At 38.9% G+C, this 23,188-nt stretch overlaps 1 protein-coding gene across 1 annotated transcript in view; it reads right to left on the bottom strand.

Annotated features, from left to right (window-relative positions):
• malrd1 (MAM and LDL receptor class A domain containing 1) overlaps nucleotides 1-23,188 on the bottom strand; it is a 109,663-nt gene that overhangs the window by 11,091 nt on the left and 75,384 nt on the right. The window contains exons 21-27 of the mRNA XM_041814287.1: nucleotides 19,335-19,515; nucleotides 14,201-14,329; nucleotides 13,938-14,099; nucleotides 9,796-9,953; nucleotides 6,130-6,331; nucleotides 5,208-5,486; nucleotides 2,782-2,907 (exon numbers count right to left, since the gene is read on the bottom strand). Coding sequence (XP_041670221.1) covers nucleotides 2,782-2,907; nucleotides 5,208-5,486; nucleotides 6,130-6,331; nucleotides 9,796-9,953; nucleotides 13,938-14,099; nucleotides 14,201-14,329; nucleotides 19,335-19,515 — 1,237 coding nt within the window. The remainder of the gene's footprint in view (nucleotides 1-2,781; nucleotides 2,908-5,207; nucleotides 5,487-6,129; nucleotides 6,332-9,795; nucleotides 9,954-13,937; nucleotides 14,100-14,200; nucleotides 14,330-19,334; nucleotides 19,516-23,188) is intronic.

Genomic DNA, 23,188 nt, shown 5'->3' on the forward strand with positions numbered 1-23,188 from the left:
TTGGCACTTCACAGTAACCTTTGAGGTGTGCTGTGAAGACTAAACAGGCAGACTTGAACGAGGAGTCACTGCTGGAAATGAGCAGACATAGAAGTCTGGTAACACTTGAACCAACAGTGATGAGTAACTCATGATAGATGTTGCATATATAAATGTAAATCTGGGATACAAAAAAGCTAAATATATGCATTAAAAGTTGCATTAATACATATGATTAGCCTTTTTGTGTTCACTATTTTTAATGAAATCGTAACATTAGGATAACAAAAGATAAAACTTAAAAACCTGACCTATTTATGAAACATCCAAAGAAGCCAGGCAAACAGTCTACGTAAGCTACGTGGATAATAGAGTCACATAGCCATGTAGCTAATGCTAAGCTCACAAAGCAGCTACGTATCTATGTCATCTGCATGGCTAAGTTAGCTTTAGCTACATTTGCGAAAGCTAATTCAGCTACAGCTAACAGAGCTAGATAGCTATCGAAGCTACAAAGCCAACATAGCTGATGTAGCTAAAGCCAAGCTCACAAAGAAGCTATGTGACTAACGTAGGTGTGATTTCTTTATAGCTATGTTAGCTTTATCTTTTGTTAGCACTCACATTGCTAAAGCTAATGTAGCTTCGTTGGCTTACATAGTGACATTAATTACATAGCTAGTGTAGCTATGTTAGCGTTAGCTCAAGCTTAAAAAGCTAACACAAGCCACTGTTCATGTAACTACTCCTAAAATGGGCCCATCTGTAATCTTATTTTAAATTAGACCTCTGACCTTTTTCTCTGTTTTATTTATGAAATGTTGCTTAATGTTTGTAATATGGTTATTTTATGAATGCAACTTCCAGACTCTGTCTGCCAAATCTGGAAATATGATGTGCTGACAAAGCACTTTCTTTCTGAGATATATGATGTCTCAGTTGAATAATCTGTGAGAGTGGCCTTCAGAAATTTAAGTTATGCAGTCAGACCCCTCTCAATCCAAGGGCTCTTGGCCCTGGGCCCTAAATCATAGCTTTCATATGACATGATTTTGTATTTATTCAAAGAAATTACTCTGCTGTTCAACTGGATGTACCAAACAAATGGGAGACAAGCCAGGGTTATACTAATACTGAACACCATCTGAGAAAGACAACCCAGAGAGAAGTAAACAGCAGGTAATCACTAAAAGATGCTCTGCTGCCCCTGTAGGCTACAATAGACTAATGGTTCCCAACCTGGGGTCCAAGCACAGCAGTGTAAAGTCAAAGGTTTACATGTGAACAGTGGTTGGATTTTTGGCTTTATAATCTCAAAATCTCTAAGTTTTGTTTCATGTACATTTATGACTTTCAGAGTCAAAAATATCAGGGATTTTATCTGATAGATTAACAACTTGAGAATTTTGAGTTTATTCTTGAAAATTACCACAATCCCTTTTTTTTCAAAAGTGCCCCAAACACACCATTTTAATAATGGAATATATACATATGTACACACAACTGTTTTTCAATCAACATTAACAGGCACCTGAACACTGACTGACAGCTGACAGTGATCCTGATTTAATCATAAAGTAATGTGAACTAGCTTATCAAAGCAATTAGCACTCACTGATACTTTAATGATAAATTTGTTGCCCTTCACCTCCCACAGGGCAGCAGATCCAAACATCTTAAAAACATAATGTAGACTATCATCTTGGTGAGCAGTGTAAGAGAAAAGATTCTGCTCTACCTTAGATAGAGATACATAAACATCCCCAAAGCAGAGTTCTGTATTAGACTCTTCTGGTTTTAGTGATTTACATCGTGTCCCATGTACAGCTGTGTAAAGTATAGCTGGCATTGTTACAAGGTTTACTGTTGCCCTACTTGCCTCTGCATGGTCATGTGACTAAAAGCTGGAGATTGAAACCTGGTTTGTCACCACAGCTGCCATCCTAAATTCCCAACTCAACAAGTTGGGCTGTGTTGGAACAGGTCTCGTGCCATTTCCATAGCATTTAAATGGGGGTTGCAATAGTTAAGATTTAAATTTTTTTAAAAGTACATATAATTATTTTAAAACTGAATAATCACTGTTAATTAACAGTGCTGTTAAAAATATTTATTGAATGAACAGAGGAAGGAGGGGCAGTTTGACAGAGCCATAGATATCTCTATTTTTTTAGAAGGCCAGATGTTTATCATCCCTTTAATTTTTCCTGTTTCATAAAGTGATCTCTCTGTAGTTAAGATTTAAATTTTTTTAAAAGTACATATAATTATTTTAAAACTGAATAATCACTGTTAATTAACAGTGCTGTTAAAAATATTTATTGAATGAACAGAGGAAGGAGGGGCAGTTTGACAGAGCCATAGATATCTCTATTTTTTTAGAAGGCCAGATGTTTATCATCCCTTTAATTTTTCCTGTTTCATAAAGTGATCTCTCTGTAGTAAGAGCTTATTGTTGTAAATTCCCATGTGGACACCTGTGATCACATGTTATAAGGACAGAGGACTATCAGAATCAGAATCTTCCAGAAGACGCAAAGCAAGTTTCATCTTTTACCACAGTGCCAACCAGTCTGACAGCTTTTTTTTCAATGAATTGGTATTCAAGTATTAAGAAATGATAAGCACAGTCAGTGAAGAGAGAGCAAAACCACATGAGTATTTTCAGTTAAAAGCTGCACAGTGTGAAGAAGAGGGAGACTACATCTCTAAAATCAGTACCTGGGCTTCAAGGTCAGGGAATCATAAAATGGTTAATGGCAGGAAGCTTTAAAGGAGATGGTAGGTGAAAAAACATGTTACCATGGCAGCTGGACTCATCTGAGTGAAACGGCAGACAGTCGGCAGAGCGGTCACAACGCCTCTGAAGAGGGATACAACCAGGCAAACCTTCACACACCAGTTCTCCCAGCTCACACTGCAGCAGAGCTGGTGGGGGGAAAAGGAAATCATGGAGTATGAAACAGGGTGAACAGGATGTTTGAGAGGTGTTTTCACAGATCTCTACGAGCATGTCACAGATCTCTACGAGTATAACCACACGGGAGGAAGAAGTAAAATTCTCATTGAGGAAAGGGTTGGCAAAGTTTTAGGTTAAAAGAACAAAATGTAAAATGCTCAGAGCAAGCCTACCAGCAAGAAAAACTGATTCATAAATAGAAAAATTGGACACTTTTTCACCATTGTAGATCTGCAAGGCAGAGGCTAATGTGGGTAGAGTGTTGTTTCATTTTGAGAGAACGCACTGAGAAAAAATGCACATAAAATTAATTTAGGACAGTATTATCTATCTGCTGTCCTGTTTGTTTGAGGACATGGAGGGCTGGAGCCGATCTCAGCTGCCATTAGATGAGAGGTGGGGTACACCCTGGACTGATCAGCAGTTAATCGAGGGCTGGCATACAGAGACAAGCATTCACGCAATTTTGAGACACCAAGCATGTCTTTGGCCAGTGGGGGGAAGCCAGAGTATGTGTGGAAATCCATGCCTCCACGGGGAGAACACAGAAACTCCACCCTAGCTCTATCTGACAGATCCAGCAGCCTGTGATGCAACAGAGTGACACACAACACCACCATGCAGTCTGATGTATTCTAAGTGAAATCCCAATTAAAATGTCATTTTAAATGGACACCTGCATATTAAGACTTACTTAAAAGTACAGTATTTCAGCCCTTGAATGTTTTACTCTTTTATTGGTTTTATAAATCAAATGGTCTATATGAATTATATTTTTTGACAAGATAAGATTACAATAAAACCTCGTTAATGTCAAATTGAAATACGTTTCTACAAAGTAATGTCAATTAAATAAGAATATATTGTGTAAAAATAAGTGACTTCATAAATATTCACCCCCTTCAAGTCAATATTTAGTAGGCGCACCTTTTGCTGCAATCACAGCCCTGAGTCTGTGTGGATAGGTCTCAATCAAGCTTGCACATCTGGATACTGTAGTTTTACTCCATTCTTCTTTGCGAAAAATGCTCAAGCTCTGTCAGGTTGCACAGGGATCAGGTGTGAAAAGTCCTTTCAAAGTCCAGCCACAAATTCTGTATTAGACTGAAGTCTGGGCTTTGACTCTGCCACTCCAGAACATTCACCTTGTTGTCTTTAAACCATTTCTGTGTAGGGTTGTTGTCTTGCTGGAACATAAATCTTCTCTTGTTCTCTTGTGGACTGAATAAGATTTTCCTCCAGGATTTTTCCATATTCTATCACATTCATTTTACCCTTTATCTTTACAAGCCTCCCAGTGCAGGCTACCGAGATGCATCCCCACAGCATGATGCTGCCACCGCCATGCTTCACAGAGAGGATGTTCTGTTTGTTGCACCATTTTGGTCTCATCAGACAAAGGGACCTTCTTCCACCTGACCATGGGGTCTCCTACATGCCTTTTGGCAAACTCTAGTCCATATTTAAGTTTTCTTCAACAGTGTCTTTCTCTTTGCCACTCTCCCATAAAGCTTTGACTGGTGAAGAACCTGGGAAACAGATGTATGCAGAGTCTCTCCCATCTCAGTTGCTGAAGCTTGTAACTCCTTCAGAGTAGTCATGGGTGTCTCGATGGCCTCTCTCACTAGTCTCCTTCTCCTTCACTCAGTTTGTGAGGACGGCCTGATCTAGGCAGATTTACACATGTGCCATATTCCTTCCATGTCTTGATGATGGATTTAACTGAACTCTGGGGGATGTTCAGTGCTTTTTTATCCATCCCCTGACTTATACTTTTCAATAATTTCTTTTCTGAGTTGCTTGGAGTGTTCTTTTTGTCTTCATGGTGTAATGGTAGCCAGGAATACTGATTAAGCAGTTACTGTACCTTCCAGGCATAGGTGTCTTTATAATATAATCACTTTACTCACATCCATCGCTGTCAGATGATCCTCGTTTCTCTAATTGTTAGACCATTAGCACCAATTGGCTGGACCTCAGTTGAATTGGGTCAGTTACTTTAAAGGGGCGAATATTTATGCAGTCACTTATCTTCCATTTCATATTTTCACTTAATTGACGTTACTTTGTAGACATCTGTTTTCACTTTGTCACTTTGTTTTGACTGTGATTGATTTATAAAGTCAATTAAAGAGTAAAGGACTCAAGGGGCTGAATACTTTTGATAGGCATTCTAGCTGACTTTAGCTGTAGTTGTTTCACACTGATAGAAAATTTTCTTTAAGATTGACATTACTCAAACCACAGACTCTCTCTTATATCTACTTACGGCAGCTGTACTCGTCCTCTCCATAAGGGCAGTCTGGGATGCCATCACAGCGCAGAATAGATGGGAGGCAGGCATCATTCAAACACTGGAAATATCCATCGGGACAGCCATCCTGAGGAGGAAGAGTCCCCGCCTCCATGGTGGGGCAAAACTCCTCATCAGACCTGTCTGCACAGTCCGGCTCTCCATCACACCTCCAGCTCTCTGGGATGCACTGAAAGGAGTACAAACAGCGGTACTGGTCCACGGCACAGGTCAGGGGCTGGGGAGTTATGGGTCCTGAGTGACAGGGAATAAAGCAGATACATGATGACAATAATAACACATGCAGGTTTTCAGTTACCCTTAGCTGTTCAACAAGCCTCAAAATAAAATCTAAATATCCCCCATCCTTTATACATAACTTTCTGTTATCTTAATGCTCACTCTCATATTTGAGTCAGAAACCTCAAAGGATTGTTTGAAGACAGAGATGTGTTGATAGTCTGTGTGAGATATCAAAAGCCTGCTCTACAGAAACTCAGCTGAAAAGTGACCCAGGGCTAAAAAGAGAGCGGCGGAGTGGAAGTGAGGAAACAACACAATATAAATGTAATTGCTTTCAGCCTCCTATTGCCCTCTGTGCTGTCCCCCAGCACTTTCCCACTCTCCACAGTGAATTCATACAGACCTACAGGGCAACAGGCTCCATTACCTCCCTACACTCTCCCTGAGGGTCCGTAGTTTATATGGAAAAGGAGCAGAGGAGCATGGATGTTGGTGGACAGAAAATGTGGAAAAATAAGAAACTTGAGGAGGTGAAAAGTGAAGGAATGGAAATGAAAAATGAGTGGAGAACTCAAGGCACAGGAAATGAAGGAAAATCAAGAAACCAAATTGATGGGAGTATAAAAATGGGGACAAAAAAAAGGAAAAACTTTACCTTCATCTTTGCAGTTTACAGTGAAGGAAATGTCATCCAAGGCGATGTCTGTCCACATGTCTCCACCCGCCTCTGCCTCTAAGGTCACTCTGAAAGGTGCTGGGTTGGAAAGGATGACATTAGCATATGTCCAGTGGTTACCATGGTTTCCAGTCGTTGCCCACATCAGTAGTCTGGTTCCACTGGGTCCAACAGTGTAGACCTGTTACGGTGCAAAACAAACATGATTTATATAGAGTCAAACATTTTTGTCAATAAAGTTTGTAAATACTAAGTCTTATTAGCATGCCAGCCAAACTGAGCATGTGAATGTTAAGTCAGAGCACAGCTAAGCTAATAGCCACTAGTGATGGGTCGTTCATGAACGAGCCGGTTCAAAGAGCCGCCTCTTTTACGTTAATGATAAGAGCTGGATCCCGTTTGAGAGCCGTTGTATATTATAACTATTCTTATTATTTTTATATAGACTGTGTGTGTCTGTGCGTTATTTGACTGATTAGTAGGGATGATCTTTTATCCTCTACCACAGGCACACCATGCATTAAAGGCTTGTGTTTGATGGTGTTACATCAATGTTCTATGTCAGGTATACAGCCCAGCCAGTGAGCAGATTTCATCTAACCCACAAGGTGTTTTGGGGAGACAGTACATTTTGAAAACTAATTACATGGTATTTTCATCAATTTAAAAAATTTAGCACAGTTGGAGTAAAATACCTGCCCAAATATCAGTCATATCTAATAACATTGCTAAAATTGGCAGGTCAAAAGAAGCCAAACTGGTACATGAATGAAAAGCCATCTGGGAGCCAAAAGAGCTGACTCTTTCTGCAGAGCCGAGTCAAATGAGCCGGATCACTGAAAAGAGCCGAAGTTCCCTTCACTAACAGCCTCACAGAGAACCTTGTCTTCATTGCTTTTAGAAGTCTCTATAACACAGCTGGTATAGAAGCAATAAAGAAGGAAAGGACTTTGGGATTGAGGTACATGCATACTCTGAGTTTGCTTGATTTAACTACTAACTGCTGCTTAGCATGGGTAGGTCCTTTGCTTCATATGGGAGGGCTATGTAGTCAAAGAAAGTGTTTAATTGGGGAAAATTTTACATATGTCTGTAAGTGCATATGGCTTATGACTCATCTGGCCCATAAGTAAAGGATGAGTCATTTACTCTTCAACTCTCAAACAAATCTTCAAGGATACTCATTAAGAAAGATTTACTGTTAAATAAAGATGGCTTGTCTTGACTAACAGATTTTTTTGACAAAACAGTGTAACAACGGCGGCAAATGCAACACCAACGTGTTACAAAACTTCTAAACAGAAAGTGTTAAACTTCCTTTTCAGGGTTCTGACCCTGGTGAGATATAAATATAGGTTGCCCTGGTAAGCCACAGACTGCCAAAGGGCAAAAAGGTGCAAACCTTCCTCCTGAGTGACAATTTCCATTTTGCTCAGCAAAGTCCCCAACGTGCAGTTTCTGTGCATCTGTGTCGCTCTTTTACTTTCTTCTTTTACTGTATAGAGTTTGCACATCTACTAGCTATAATACGGTAGTTGTGCTATCAGTCTGCAGTGATAAGACATGCTCTCATCCACCTATTGTCCTTACCGTGGAGTGTTCTCAGTCAAACCAGCATTCACACGCTTTATTTACTCAACAGTATTTTCACTTTGTTCTTTAAATGCACGGTTATGAGCTAATGAGGGGAAAGGCGGTTAAAAAGTCGCACCAATTCCTACAGGTGTGGTCCATGTCGATATGTATTCCGGTATGTTCTGAGCAGCAAAGTCAAAGCGGCCACTTACAATACACAATGAATGGGGATGAATTTTCCATTGCATAAGGTCTTGTGCAGTTTGTGATGGTGGCAGCTGCTTGCACGTGCCGTAATGCATTGTCTGTTTCAGCCCTTTATGCTGGTATATAAAATGCTCTGGTATATAAGCCTTAGCTAACTTTTTAGATGAAAAACAGGTATTAACGGGCAGACAGAAGTAGACAGACAGAGGGGAGAATGACTATATTACAGCCCATCCTCCTTTGAAGAACAGAAAATGTTTTTCTCCATCTTTTTTCATGAACAGACCGTCTCCACTGTCACTGACTCGCTCTGTCTATCCCTAGGTAAACTCTCCTGCCTGCACTGCTCCTCCATGTGCCTCTGTGTTTTTTCTGGGTTTGCTTTAGTACCCTGCAAGTTTGATCTGAGCAAAGGATTAGATTGGCCTAGCAGCATCTCATGTGATGATCTCTATCACACAGTCAAAAAATCGAAAGAGGAATAAAATTAATGAATATAGAGTGCATTTGAAAGCAATGAAAGCTGCATTATTTTCAAATGAAACCAGATGGAAATTAGCATGATAATCTTTATCATTCCCAACCTATTAAGGGGGACAGGCCCCATGATCCAAAAGTACCTGCAACATTCTATGAGTAGAGTGCTTAGGCTTGGTATCAGCAACAACACCTGACACTGGTGCATCCCTATTTTAAAGCCAAGACAAAAATATCGATTGAATTTATATTTGTCATGGCATGTTATCTCAATAAAGGCCACTAATTGTGAAAAAATCTATCTGAATGGTTGACTAATCGCTCAATTGTTGCCAACTACTCAACCATCCAAATAGTTGTTGTATCCCTAATGAGAAGCAGGGGCAGATAAGTTTTTCCTAAGTTACTGCCCTGGCCATTCTACAGCACAGATGGTGTTTTTATGCTTAGTATTCTGAGTGCTAAATTCTGCATTGGTTTTCTATTCAAAATTGTCAATCTCTGCACAAAAGCAGCATTTTGGATACATTAATGCCCCTCTTATCTCTTATCTTGTTATTGAATCTGTCCTGTGCATGTGTAGTAAGTTTTTTTCTGGCAGAGAAATCACATCCTGCTTTCTTTAAACAGTCAGATACATGAGTATATGTAATTGTAAACAAAGGCTTTTGCTGCGGTGTGTCTTTAATCTCCTTGTCTGACACAAACCCTTTGGCAGTGTTTTCAAACATTGAAAATTACATTACAAGGAGAATCAATCTTTGTGCGCATGGTCTTGTTTGCTGTTGTGGCTCATATTCAGTAGAGGCATGAGTATTAATGTTAGTCTGATTCATAACCAGCTAAAAACTCCTCAAAGGAGCTTGAGGATATAAATGAATATTTTATATGCATTCAAATAGATTCATAGAGTGCAGTAAATCACATGGTTGTTATTTTACTGCTCTTAACAGAGGACTACTGCTGCCATCTGTGAATATTCAGTCTACAGCTACATGTAGTTTAACACGTTCTCTCAAACCAAATTAGCTGTTTTATTTTTATATTTTCTTATTGTTTGTTGCCTTGAAATTAACACGGCTAACAAAGGCGCCTAAAAAAGACATAAAAGATGGAAATGATAATCAAGTTTGCAAGGTGTCACGCTTTGATCGATCATTTCCTGGCAGGAGAGACTTTCATTTCTTCCTGTGGGTATCAGGTGATTGACAGAAAGCAGAGTTTAATGTAGTGAGGGGAGCTGTAAGAACCAAATTAAGCCTTCAGGTTGACTGTGATGGATCATCTGACAACAAAATGACAATAAACAACAAGCATGTTTGAAAGCTAGACGCACACAAAGGGAGACTTTGAATTATTTATGGAAATGCGGCTTAATTTCATCACCTTGAGCGTTCCCATCCCGTCAGAGCCGTGCATGTAGAACCAGAAGCGCAGGTGACAAAGGCCGTGACTGGCTGGGAATGGACTCCTGGTTGTGACTTTGGCAACGTCTCCCTCTCTCTGAGTGGCTGAATGTATGTACAGGAATTTACCCCCACCACCTTTGGAGATAAAACACAGAGTTATTAATATTTTAAATAGATTTATGTGAAATGAGAGTTATACAGTATGTCACAGTGGTTAATGATGAAGCTGAATGTCAAAGAGAATGGGACAGCATACAAGAAGGTATTAGACAAAAGAAGCCAATATGTGATACGATATGACAAATATCATACAAATAGACTGAGCGTGATACAGTAGGATACATTATAATGCTGTATGATAACACCAGTGAGCAATGACACAATATGTATGATTTGATATGATTTTGTACAATAACAGACATCATTCTATGCCGTGTGATGTCGTACATTTTAATACTATACCAAATTAAATCATACAACACGACACACCAATATATGAGGCAAGACTGTATGAGAAGAGATGAAATAAAAGGAGAAAAAAATAATTGAAGCTCATACAACAGGATATGATGCAATACAGTATGACACAACATTGTACAATGTGTGTGATACAGTATGACAGTGTGATGCATTTCAGTAAAATATGTAATGATACAATGAAACAACAGGCTACAATAAGATACTTAGGAGTTAATATTATTTGATACATCATGACATGATACAACGCAATACAATACAATAAAACTTGATCTTATCATACCATATGATATAATACTATACATACTATAAGATACAATATGATACAGAACAATATATTTGAAATGATACAATGCAATACATATGTGTGTTATGTTACATTGCATTATGTTATGGGATATTACACTAAATTACATTTTGTTACATTATGTTTTAAGTTACAATTTGATACGGTATGATATAACATGACATGTTACAATATCACACAATATGTTCTGTTACAGTAAAATGCATTATGTTATGATTTTATGCAATAAAATGTGTTTCAGTAGGTTATGTTATCTTCTGATTTGATAGGTTACATTTATGTACATTATGATTCCATGTAATACAATACGATACATTTCGTTTTGATAAATACGATCTCATACGATATGACACAGTACGACTTGCTTTGTTGTCCCCTTAAGAATGTATGTTTTAAGTGCTTACACTATAATAAAAAGGAGCAGAAATAATCCTCACTTTAACCTTCTCAAAATCAAAGGAAGAGTTCAGATAACTTTTGCTTATATGCATCATATTTGGACAGAAGTGTTTGTTCTGAAATCATGTTACCTGAGGCACAAAGCTGCAAAGCTTCTTCAGTTCATCCATTCTCAGAGATTAGACAATATCTGCATGAGGCTGGAACAAAGCGGGAGTTTTCTACATGATTTAAGGGGGATTTAAGGCCTCGATAATCCTCAGTGTACAAAAAAGAAGCTCAAAAATCACAGCAGTGAATATTTCTCAGACACAAAACCCTGAAAGTCTAACCTGTGTCTGTGCATTGATTTAGATAAAAGATGAGTCCATTTCCCATGTACAGATATGAATTACAACTATGAATCCTTGTCCAGCCCTCTGGTGTGTATCCTGTGTTTATTGATTAGCTCTACGCTCAGAGCAGAGGTTCAGTGTCCAGATTCATCACTCTGATTGATCAGCTCAACTGGCCAATGAGAGGAGGGGGTGAATTCACAGTGAGCAAATAGAGAGAAAAGATGGTTTATGTTTTTGCCATTATCCAGACCAACACAATCTGACTTCAGCATCAGTGCACCAAGTGTACACTCAATACCTCTGCTAGAGAGTGAGTGGCTCATAAAAACTACCATTCAGACTGCTTTAAGGTTGAGGGATTTAAGCTGCCCACCAAGAGGTTAACCACCTGTGCACAAAAATATTACAACAGTAAATGCACCTTGAAGGCCTCTTCCCACCTCAGTTTAATCAAATACAGGGATGTCCATCACCCTACCAATAAAGAGGATCAGCATGACCCTGGAGAAATTATTCAGGAGTTCAGATAGTATTGCCACAATGTTCTTGAAGTGCTAACATAGTGGCACAGGGAGTCTCTGTGCTTTAAAAGCAAAGGCTAAGATAGAAATAATGTAAAAAAAACCTACATTGATAAATTCAAAATTAACGGTGAAGGAGAAACATGGAAATGCTGCTCGACTTTGCCCCGTACAGAGAAGTGTAAATGTAACCCAACGCTGATGAAGTTATTTGTACCCCAGGACTGATTTCCATTTATCAGTAAAACAAATCTTGTTTTGATGCTGCAGTGTCTGTTCACAAGATAAACAGCATGCCCAATGCTGTTAAACTCAGTTTGACTCAGGCTGACATTGATCAGGATACGTTATTAACCCCGCCTTCACACGCCTGTCGGAAGCTCCAATTTCCCAGCTGTCAAGTTGTAATTACAAAAACTCTGCTCTGCCTGAGAGCTGAAAACACGGAGGATGTCAGGAGGATGCAGGAGCTGTTTGTTCTTCATTTTAGGGTGGGTTTTTTGGGTCAGGATTATAAATCTTTTACAAAAACAAGGCAGAAACACACAAACACAATTTTAAACACAAACAGAGTCTTGTATTGGTACGTTCTGTGTGTTAGTGCTGATTTTGTCATGATGAGGCGGTTTAAAAGTTGGGAAAAATCATCAAAACTTCACCAGATTCTGTAGTGTGTAGTGCTGGACAGACCTGGTAAACTTATACATGTAGTGCTGGTGAACTGAGAACATCTGGTAGAAGCCCCAGTCCGGCAACCCTAGAGCCCGCTGGTGGACACCAGTGGTGAGGGAAGCTGTCAGGCTGAAGAAGGAGGCCTTTCAGGCTTGGTTAGCCTAGGGGTCTCTGAAGCAGGTACCGGACAGGTACTGGATTGCTCGGAAGGCAGCAGCCGCTGCTGTTGCGGAAGCAAAAATCCGGGTGTGGGAGGAGTTTTTGCTTTTGATTGGCCTCAGAGGTGTTCTGGAAAACTTTTCCACAACTCAGGAGGGGAAAGCAGGGCTTGGCTCAGGTTGTCATCAGCAGGGGTGGAGAACTGCTGACCCAGACTGGGGACATTGTGGTGCAATGGAAAGAACACTTTGAAGAACTCCTGAACCCATCTAACATGTTCTCCAAGGAGGATACAGAGTGAAGATCTGGGGTAAGGCTCTGCTATAGCCTTAGCGGAGGTCACTGAGGTGGTCAAAAACCTCTCAAGTGGCAAACTGAAGCATAGATGAGATGTCGCATGGAGGTCTGGGACAGTGCCTATTGAGTGACAGGCCAGGGTAGTGGTTTACGTTTTTAAAAAAGGGGAACGGAGGGTGTGCTCCAGTTATCGGGGTATCACACTAAGCCTCCCAGGGAAAGTTTACTCCAGGGTGCTGGAAATGAATCTGAGTTCAATAAAAAAACACATTTTAGAGTAAATTATGACTGGAAACATTCTGCAAGCTGAGTCAATTTTACAAAATATCCTTTAGACTGGGACCAAATGTTTTCAGAGTACAACTGTATTTATTTTAAGTAAAATTTACTCAAAATTTACTGTGTGTAGAAAATCTAAAGTCTGACCTGTATTGACCAGTCACATATCATGTGGCTTTGGTGTATACAGATAAAACATTTCTATGACAGCAATAAATAGGTAGACTTTATCTGTGCTGACAAACCAGCTTGCATCTACGCTATTATGATTTATTCGTCTCTATAAGCAAACATCTTCATTAAAGAGAAGCTAACACTAACAATCCACTACCAACCAAATATTTTAACTTGAGCGACAAAGCTGCTCTACACTGTGCATAACACCAATCAGCATTTAGAATTCCTCATGACCTGAAACACATTGAAAAGAATCAAACCAAACTCTATTTGGAAAAATGCATTTAAAAGTTGTTCTCTTTTCCTCTTAATGGCAGATTTGACACACTTTGTCCTATTACTGTGCTTTTTATGAAACTGCATCATGATGATATTTCAAGAAACTTCATTCACCAAAATCAGGGTAAGTCACAGAATCATTAGTTTCTTTTCAGGCCTGTAGGGCTTAATTGAGCTTTAGTGCTGTCGGGTTTGCAGCAGAGCCAATACTAACCTGGACTGTGGTCAGTGGGAGGTCCAGCTCCTGGCGTCTCAGTCCGATGACCAATCCTCCAATCGAAGTCATCATCAGTATCCTGAGAGAGCTGGCACGAATCTTCCCACTGTTTTTCATCCATGTTGAAATCACAAGCGCCTGGTAAGCCAAATACGTGATCTACGAGACACGGGTGGGAAGAAAGATTGAGAAGTCTGAGTCTGAAGTAAATTTTCTAGATGGCTTTGATTGTAAATCCAAGGAGGATCAATTTTCCTCACCGCAGTCTATCTCGTCTGATCCATCAGCACAGTCGGCCTTGTTGTCGCACACCAAGTGGGACTCGATGCAGTGACCACTGCTACACACAAAGTCTGTGAGTGCAGGACAACTTGCTGGCTCTACAGCATCTAAAACACAAACGGACATAAATTAAAGACCAACACAATTCAATTCACATCCACATGAGCATTATACAATAAGATATTATTCTAGCAGTGCCATACAGATTATTCTCCCTGTGAAATGCACATTGTTACCTGTGTAACATCTTCCTTTCATCTTCCTGTCAAGTATAGTAAAATCTGGAATATAAATGGCCCTGACATATAAGTCACAGTCTATTTTTTGGAAAGGGACAAAAGTTAAAACCGTCCTCCTGTGTGGTGATTTCCATTTCGTTCAGCAAAGCCCACAAAAACCTGCTGTTTTTGCCATAGGGAGTTTGAGCATTAACTAGCTTTCGTACGCAAGTTAGTGATTGTTGTGGGACAGGGTCGCTCTACCCTCCTCAGCCCGTGACTTGTCTGTACTGAGAATTGTTTGCAGTTAAATCAGCGCTCCAGAAGGCTAACTTGCTAAACTTCACACTCCTTAACTTTTAATGCAGGATTATGACTTAAAGCGGTTAAAAAGTGGCGCCAAATCCTGGTCAGTGTCATGTATTTCAGCATTTTCTGAACAGTGAAGCAACTATTTTATAACATATAATAAATGAGGTGAATTTTCAGTCACAGTAGGTCTCATGTGACCGCGGCAGCTGCATGAACTTGCAGTAATGATGTCGCCTGTCTCACCGCTTTATACTGGTATAAAAGTCGCCATAGTATTTGAGCTGCAGCCAACTTTTTAGATGATATTATAGGTATTATTAGTCAAGTTTATATGCTGGATTTTACAGTGTACATAAACTTCTACCTGTGCAAAATATATAATTTGCCATTGCCACCATTGCATTTTTGTTTTGTTTTCTACTGTGATCAGCTTCATTTTCTATCATGCTTTTCACACTGCCTCTGTCTTCTCTCGTTCATGCAGCTATTAGAAAACTTCTGATGCCTACAGTATCTAGGTGCTGCACTTCTAGTATGTTGTACAACAGTATTACGACTCAAAAAGCCTTCTACTTTCTTTTAATAAGAAGAAAAGCTGTGATGAATCACTGTGAGTTACTAAAGGCGTCCTGTTCGCTGCATCAAAAGACACAAGTGGCAAAGAAGAAGAAGGTAAACAAAATCAGACAAAGGCCTGTCAGGGAAATCAAAGCCTCTTCCCTCCAGCCTTGTTCAAGACTGAGCACAGAGGAGGGAGAAGAGAGGAGACGACACTACGAGTGTGTTCGCAGCATAAAACTTCAAAGGCAGACATAAAATGATGTCTCCAATGAGTAAGGAGTTGAGTTTCTTTCCAGGAGGTCAGAGGGTTAATACCATCATAGAATAAACCAAAAAGACCACTTTAACATAATAGAAAGTTAATGGAAATTGAGCACAACTTCTGCAAAGTCATGAGCAGACTGTCGGTCATCATCTTTTTTTTTTCCTACATGTCTCCAGGTCAGTGTGGGTACATCTCGCTGTCTGAATGTGTTTATGTTTGTGTGACGAAGAGGGGGAACCTCCCACACGGTGTCCAGTTTAATGTGGAACATCTGTGTCAGATGTAAACATCAAGCAGCGTCTGTCACCGTGCACAAAATCAAACTTTCCTCCCTCTAAGATACACTCTTTCTTTCTTTCTTTCTTTCTCTCTGTTGCGTTACGGTGGAAGAATCAATTTTAGACATGCAAACTATCAGTTGAAGAGATCATAAAATCATTTCACAGCACATTTCTAAGTCTCTGCTGAAGATTATTGAAAGTATACTTTGATAAAATGAGGATGGAGGAGAGTAAAAGTGACTTTTAATGCCTTATAATCCTCTTTATGGTCCAAAAAACTTCTTTTAGTTTCATTTTCTATCCATTCTTACTGCTGTTATCACTGTTTCTGATGTTCGCTGAGGACACTTAAGCCATTTTAATTTATGTCCATTAACACAGACTGAGTCAATTCAAAGGTTCAGCATTCTTTAAAAAAAATCCTAGAGAAAATTCCACTAACTTTTAGCAAAAAATGTTAAAGAAATTCCCTGAAAAGCTTAAACTTCACATCTCTCTCTAAAGGCATGAAAATATTTTCTATTATTATATGAGGTATTTGTTCCCACAGTGTGTGTAAATCAAAAACCCAATAAAAAGGGTTAGACAAAAAAGGAAAATTCCTACAAATTATTAGGAATGCATGTGTGGAAACAGCATTACTTCTCAAATAAAGAAGTCAAGTTTGTGTTTCCACTCTGCAGACTGTGACCATATTGTGAATGCAGATGTTCACAAAACACCACTGACTGTGTGATTACTCTTCCAGGTGTTCAGATTTCCAGCTATAAAAAACTTTCCACTCTAGTTGCTCCATTTTACAGCAGTATAACTTTAACACATTTCCCACTTTTTCTTCTAAACCTCTTGTATTTTCAGCACCTGCAGCAGAGATTAAAGAGTCCCAGGCATGGGTCGAAAGGAAGTGATGGAATAAGTCATTATGATGGTAGCTTAAACTGATTGCCAGCAAATGTTTCAGAGTGGTATTTGTTGAATATCTGTCCATTTAAGCAACATTCAGCACCTGTTTAAAGGCACTGTGCACATATTCTTCTACCAGAGGGCTCTTAGTCAAAACGAAAGATGACAGAGATGTGCTGCTCTACGCAGCTCTCTACTGCTGACTTGTTTCAAAATGGGGCTCGGTTTGACAAAAACTTCACTCCATAAGGTGTTTTCAACGTTTTGGTTTCACGGATAAACTTGACATAATGATGGAGAAAAGCTGTTAAAAAGGGTTTTTAAAAAAAAAAAAAAATTTGGAGGGTGATTGGATGAATGTTCTGCCTGTCACATCTTTATGGGCCAATCAGAGCAACAAAACACTTGACGTAGCCGCTACCGAGGAGTAAATCCATAGAGAAATGCATAACGTGAACTATGGCATCTGTAGACATGTCAGTACATGACTTTTGTCTTTTCTGAAAAGAAAACAACTCACTGCTGTTCTTTGTTCTTCCTTTAACAAAGAAATGTTGTTAAGTCCTGATAAAACTGATGCTTTAGCAGCATCCATGCTAATGTCTTCCACCATAATTACACCGGCCTCTTGTTGCTGCTTGTTTACATCACCACTCTGCCGCACCTGAAAGTACTGCCCCTCAACGCTGATTGGTCCTGTCACTTTCTAACCAGGCCCAATCAGCGTTGAGACGGAAGCTTTGCAAGATGGATTCACCAGTGAGAAACACAGATCCACGTATCCATCTGCTTTGCAAGATTAGTCCTAACCAGGTTGCCACTTTTACCATCTTTTTAGTCCTTACTTTATGAAATTCATTCATGAAACCAAACCAAACCAAACAAAAAAACGCTGGTTTACTGTTTAGTAAGTACATCCTACGGAGGGCAGTGTTTATTGAACAGACACCTTTATTCAAAATAGTTAGTCAGCCACAGAGCTGGGTGGAATTGAGAGTGTCTCTCAGTTTCAGTAGTATCAACAGGCCTAAGTTCAGTAATTAGAAAACTTAGCTAAGCTAAGCTAAACGATTGCATATTTTGGCCCCTCCTAAATAGACAGCTGAAAGCATCAAGCGACTAATCAAGAGCTCTCAATAAATAAAGTTCAATTTTGTTGCTAATCTTTGACCCACCCAAGCCCCATCCTACTATTCATTTTATGGAAAAAGAAATATTTCTGTGTGTTTTTTGTAGTAAAAAATGAAATATTTAATATAATCAAACTGGCGTTTAAAGGGTTAAAATCCTGGAAATTATTTAATGTTTTTCATTTTTGAGGAAGTCTGTAGACTACTGTAGACTACTGTAACGCTCTCCTCTCTGGTCTACCAAAGAACACAATAAATCAGCTCCAGCTCATTCAAAATTCTGCAGCAAGAGTCCGGACTAAGACCAGGAGGAGAGCACATATTACTCCTATTTTAAAGTCCTTGCACTGGTTGCCTGTTAGTTTTCATATTGATTTTAAAATTCTTTTATTAGTTTATAAAGCACTATGTGGCCTCGCCCCAGACTACCTACATATCAGAGATGGTTTTAGTTTATGAACCAGGACAGACCCTCAGATCCTCTGGTACTTCTCTCTTGGCTGTTCCGCAGAGCAGAACTAAAAAGTATGGTGATTCTTCCTTCCGTTTTTATGGAACAGCCTGCCAGAGGATCTGAGAGGAGCTGAGAATATTGAGATTTTTAAATGCAAGCTGAAAACACATTTACTCAGTCTGGCTTTTATGTAGTACTTTATCATTTTAAATCTTAATTTTAGGGTTTTTAGGCTTTTATTCAACTCTAGTTATGATCATTTATGTTTTAATGTCCAGTTTTATAGGCTTTGAATTATTTGGAATGTTAAATCTTTCATCATTGTTTTATTTTAACCTTTACTGTACTGTATTTCATAATTCTTCCCTTTTCTGCTTTGTCTTTTATCTCTGTCTCTTTTCTTTTCATTCATCTTTCTGATTGTTTTAGTAAACTACTTTTGTGTGCATTAGTCTCTAAACCTTTTTACCATTATACCTTTTTGTCAATCACTTTTGTACAATCCTGGAAAGCACTTTGAACTGCAATTGAATTTGTTTGAAAGGTGCTATATAAATAAAGTTTGATTGATTGCTTGATAGTTGTTCAAGTGATTTTCAAAAAAAAAAAAAAAAAGAAAAAGAAAGAAATATTGATGCATGGTGATTTAGTGGCAGTTTTTCTGTACGTGTGCATTCTTGCCTGGAAGGTGTCCAGAGGGTAGCAAATCTGAGGAGGGCACAAGTGTTAATGCAAAAATAATTGCAGCCTTCATGCAATTATGTAATTGCCTGATGCTGAGATTGAGATTGCTATTTGTTTAGATGTGCAGCACTAATGTCGGGACAAACCATGTTACCTGAGAATGATAAGAAGCACTTTCTTGTTTTAATTTTTACTGGGATTTCTTTGTAGTAGATAAACCATTGTCGCCAGAGTAGCTCAGAAAGCTTCTTTCAAACCATACTTTATTTTAATTTGAATTGTTTTCACTGCTTTTATCACCTACTTGGTGCACAGTCAATGAACTCCAGGTCATCCAGGGCGGCTCCTCCGCTCACGTCCATTGTGCGAATCCCTTCAAAAATCACCTGAAAGTTCCTCAGCTTCCTCAGAGGGATCTCCGCTCTGTTCCACTTGTTCCCTTGATTGCCCATTTTGTTCCACACCTCCCACAGATCGTTCTCGGTCTGTGGAGAAGAGCAACATTTAAAAAGCACGTAGTGAGACTTCTAGTCACAACATCAACTCCAATAATGTTTCAGAGGACATCAAAGTGAATTCAGAACTGCAGCTGTTAGAAAAATGAGTCAAACACTGAGTGAGTAAAAAGTGATGAAGTAAAAATGAGCTGAAATTAACTCTCTGCTGCAGAGACACAGAGAGTACCATTAAAGAGGAGTCATTAAAGTCTCATTAGCATAACATTGTCGTAATAAGTCCCCCTCTTTGCAGACCCACTATCCAAAATGGACCCATGCTTTCCTGAGTTATGCTAATGGTTTTCTCTCATGCCACATGTGGAACATATTAAAAGACAGACCGATGATGACTCCTCCGTAAGTCTGCTCTGTCTTTTCCCATGCACCTCACAGGCTCTAAATCATGCCTTATACAGCGCTGGAACAACAAATGGGACTTTGAAACAGGATTTTACGAGCATGCATCCCACCGACGGTTTTTAATGTTGTGTCAAGAGCATGAATGAGACTTTTACAGTCACTCCCATCGCATTAAAGATACGCTGTTTTGACTTGTGTATGAGGAAATTATTACCTCTAAAATGTATTCTTTTCTCTGCCTTTTATTTTCAAATATAACTACACCGCAGAGCTTTCATACTGTATTAAATGAAGTCACTGAGACAAAATTCAGAACATTGAATCTGTGAGAAAATAGTTCATAGGGATGGAAGTGTAACAATAAAAAAACAACTCAGACGAATCCTTTTCAAAGAAGGATAAAAGAAAATAAAAGAAGATTGAGTTTATACACATTGGGACAACGGTATCAGGCTCTCTGCAGCTTTCCCTCAGCTTAACAGAAACACAGGAGATAAATACACAAAAATAAAACAGCATAAAGATACAGGGACAGCAATGAAGGATAAGACTGGTGATGATCTTTATTGTTTCTCATGTTAAGAGCATGAAAACACTGAAATGATCCCTCTAACAGGTGTTACTTCATAAATTGCATTTTTCTGTATCGGATTACATTTGCAAACTTCTGTAAAATATTGGCAAAGCATTTTATAAAAGATAAAATGTTTGCTTTCCTTCAAGTTCGAGTTTATTTCTGCAAGGAACAAGAGGTAATTTTGAGGCAAACAAATGAAACAAACCCAGTAGTGCCAAAATCTGCAGCACCACTAGAGCTCAGCGGTGGCTGCCAACTTTTTTGGCAGCTCTGGCTCTTGAAGTAAAATTTGCCATTCAAATACTCCAGATGTATTTTGCAAAATCCTTGCTTCAACACTTTAAATCCATGAACCAAGCTATCAATCTACCTGAGTAGTCATACCTATAAAACATTTGATCCGGTGCAGAAATGGCATTTGAATATGGAAAAAAAGGCATGGGTACAAGATATATATCTTACAAGGATGAAAACTACATGTCCCACAATCCATTTCCATACAGTATCTTCATTATTTAGGATAGTTTTTTAAGCTTTGAAACCAAATCTGTTGTCTTCATCAACATTTGACAGCCTTTGTTCATGGTTTTCATGGTATCCAGAGTCCCCACCAATCAGAGATGTCACTGTGACACTCAAGGATTGTGGGTATTGTAGTTTTTTGGCTGAGATTGCAAATATACTCTTTTTCTTGCAAACTTTTTTCTCCCACAGGACCTTATACCATTGTTGAACTCTCAGGTTGCTCGCAGTAAGCCTGACTGAAATACTTCCAATTATATCGCTAATAATCAAATCCCCAATAAAAAATGAATGGGATTTTTACTTCCAGAAAAACACTGTAGGCTTGACTTGTGGCTGGCCTTGAATGCAAGTAAAGCCCTGTAGAGTCCCATGTAAATTTATCCAACTTAACTGTAGAATTTAGGGGATTTTTTATGGTCAGGAAAAGTTTTCCCAGTTGGCTTTTTTACCCCTTTGACTGAACGTACATTTAAATTGCATTTAACCAACTAGTCAAATTTATAGCTCGATAATGTTAGTCTAGGTTATCTTAACCTTAGCCTGCTAAACAGACAAGCGTGATCAACAAAGTGAGGCACATCATGACTGATGAAGAAGCAGGTTAAAAAAAACAGGAAACTTATGGCGTTTTTGTTTATTTCACAAGCTAGTGACAAACTTTAGAGCTGACAGCTTCCATTTGATTGGTTGATTGTTTGGTTGAAAAGCTTTACCAAAATCACCCTAGTTGGCGAGTCACGCGACACCAAGAGTAGAGTACCAAGCAGGCACAGTAAGGAGCCTGTATGGATCAAACTGGTCCCCAACAAGGTGTATCTTTCTTTTTTTTTTTTTTACCTGAACAACCATTGATTGGTTGGTGCCTGGGTGCAATTTTGGTCGACCAAGTTTTGCTTTTGCTTTGGTTGACTACAGGCTTAATAAAGTTACGACTGAGGCAAACAAACAAATCTGATGCCCAGCCAAGCTGCACTGGGCTCTAATTCACTCTCCTGGTAAATGTGGAGAATGTAAAATGAACGGAGTTGAAGCGCCTGCTCCTGGACAAATAACAGAACACAGACATCATGTCGAAGTAAAATCAAGCCATATTCCCGTCACTTTATTAGAGTAAATACTAGCATTAACACTGGCATCTATCGGCTAACTTTTGGCTGATTAATGGTTATTTCTAATAGGCCTAATAATGGCCTGATTAAATCAGCCAGCCAATTAATCAGTCGGGCCCTAGTGTATGATGTCATACTGCTGCCGATTAGAGTGTGGCTACAGTTAGCAGCTACCTCTGCCAGCCTTCATTTCACTTTGCAGATTGATATCATGCTTCATGTGATGTACTCATCACTTTGGTTGCGACTTTGGCATGAGTATAACCCTTAACAGCCTACATACAACTTTATTTCCATTTCTATGGTTCAAAATACTGCCAAACCGCACTGTTCCTATAACACACTTAACACTAAGTTTTTCATGGTTACGTCTGGCAAAGTGCTGAGGTGAAAGTTTTAGCAGGAAGTCAGCAGCACTAACCAAAGCTACAGCGTCGACTACTGGCAGGAGGCTTAATTACAGTTTCAAAAGCATTTGACTGAGGTTTCAGGCCTGTGTTTCTAAAAAATGGTACATAATTCATTCGACCAACTCATAATTCTTGTACAGGCTGATCTGATAGCACAATTTAGCTGTTTTGTTAACTAACTGCCGAAAAGCTGGAAGCCAGTGATTTTTGACTCAAAACTTACACGTTGTGAATGTAAATGATGAAAATTAATTATTGAATTACTAGACTATCTCTTTAAAATTGACTTCACAAACATTTTATCCCTTAATGTTTTATTCATGTCCATTTTTGATGCTTTATAAGTCAAATCACATTTTCATCACCTTAATTTTAATCATAATTTTTGTGCCTTCCACCTTTGAGGCCTCCTTCCTTCAGTGCTGAATGAAAATGCCTGCGCTGTGAGAGATAAATGATGAATAAAAAAAATCAAATAATAAAATGTGCCACTATTTTCATTAATTGCAACAGTTTTCACCAAATCAACTCAAATTAATCGAATCTATTCATAACTCAACACTTAATTTTTTAAATTCAAATGCATTTTTATCACTTCAAATTTGATTCAGATGAGCTTTTATCACCTCCACTTTTATGATTTAATTTTTGTTACTTTCACCCCTCATACTCTCAGTCCT

This window comes from Cheilinus undulatus, linkage group 19 (genome assembly GCF_018320785.1).
Source record: "Cheilinus undulatus linkage group 19, ASM1832078v1, whole genome shotgun sequence".
In the NCBI taxonomy this organism is placed as follows: Eukaryota; Metazoa; Chordata; class Actinopteri; order Labriformes; family Labridae; genus Cheilinus; species Cheilinus undulatus.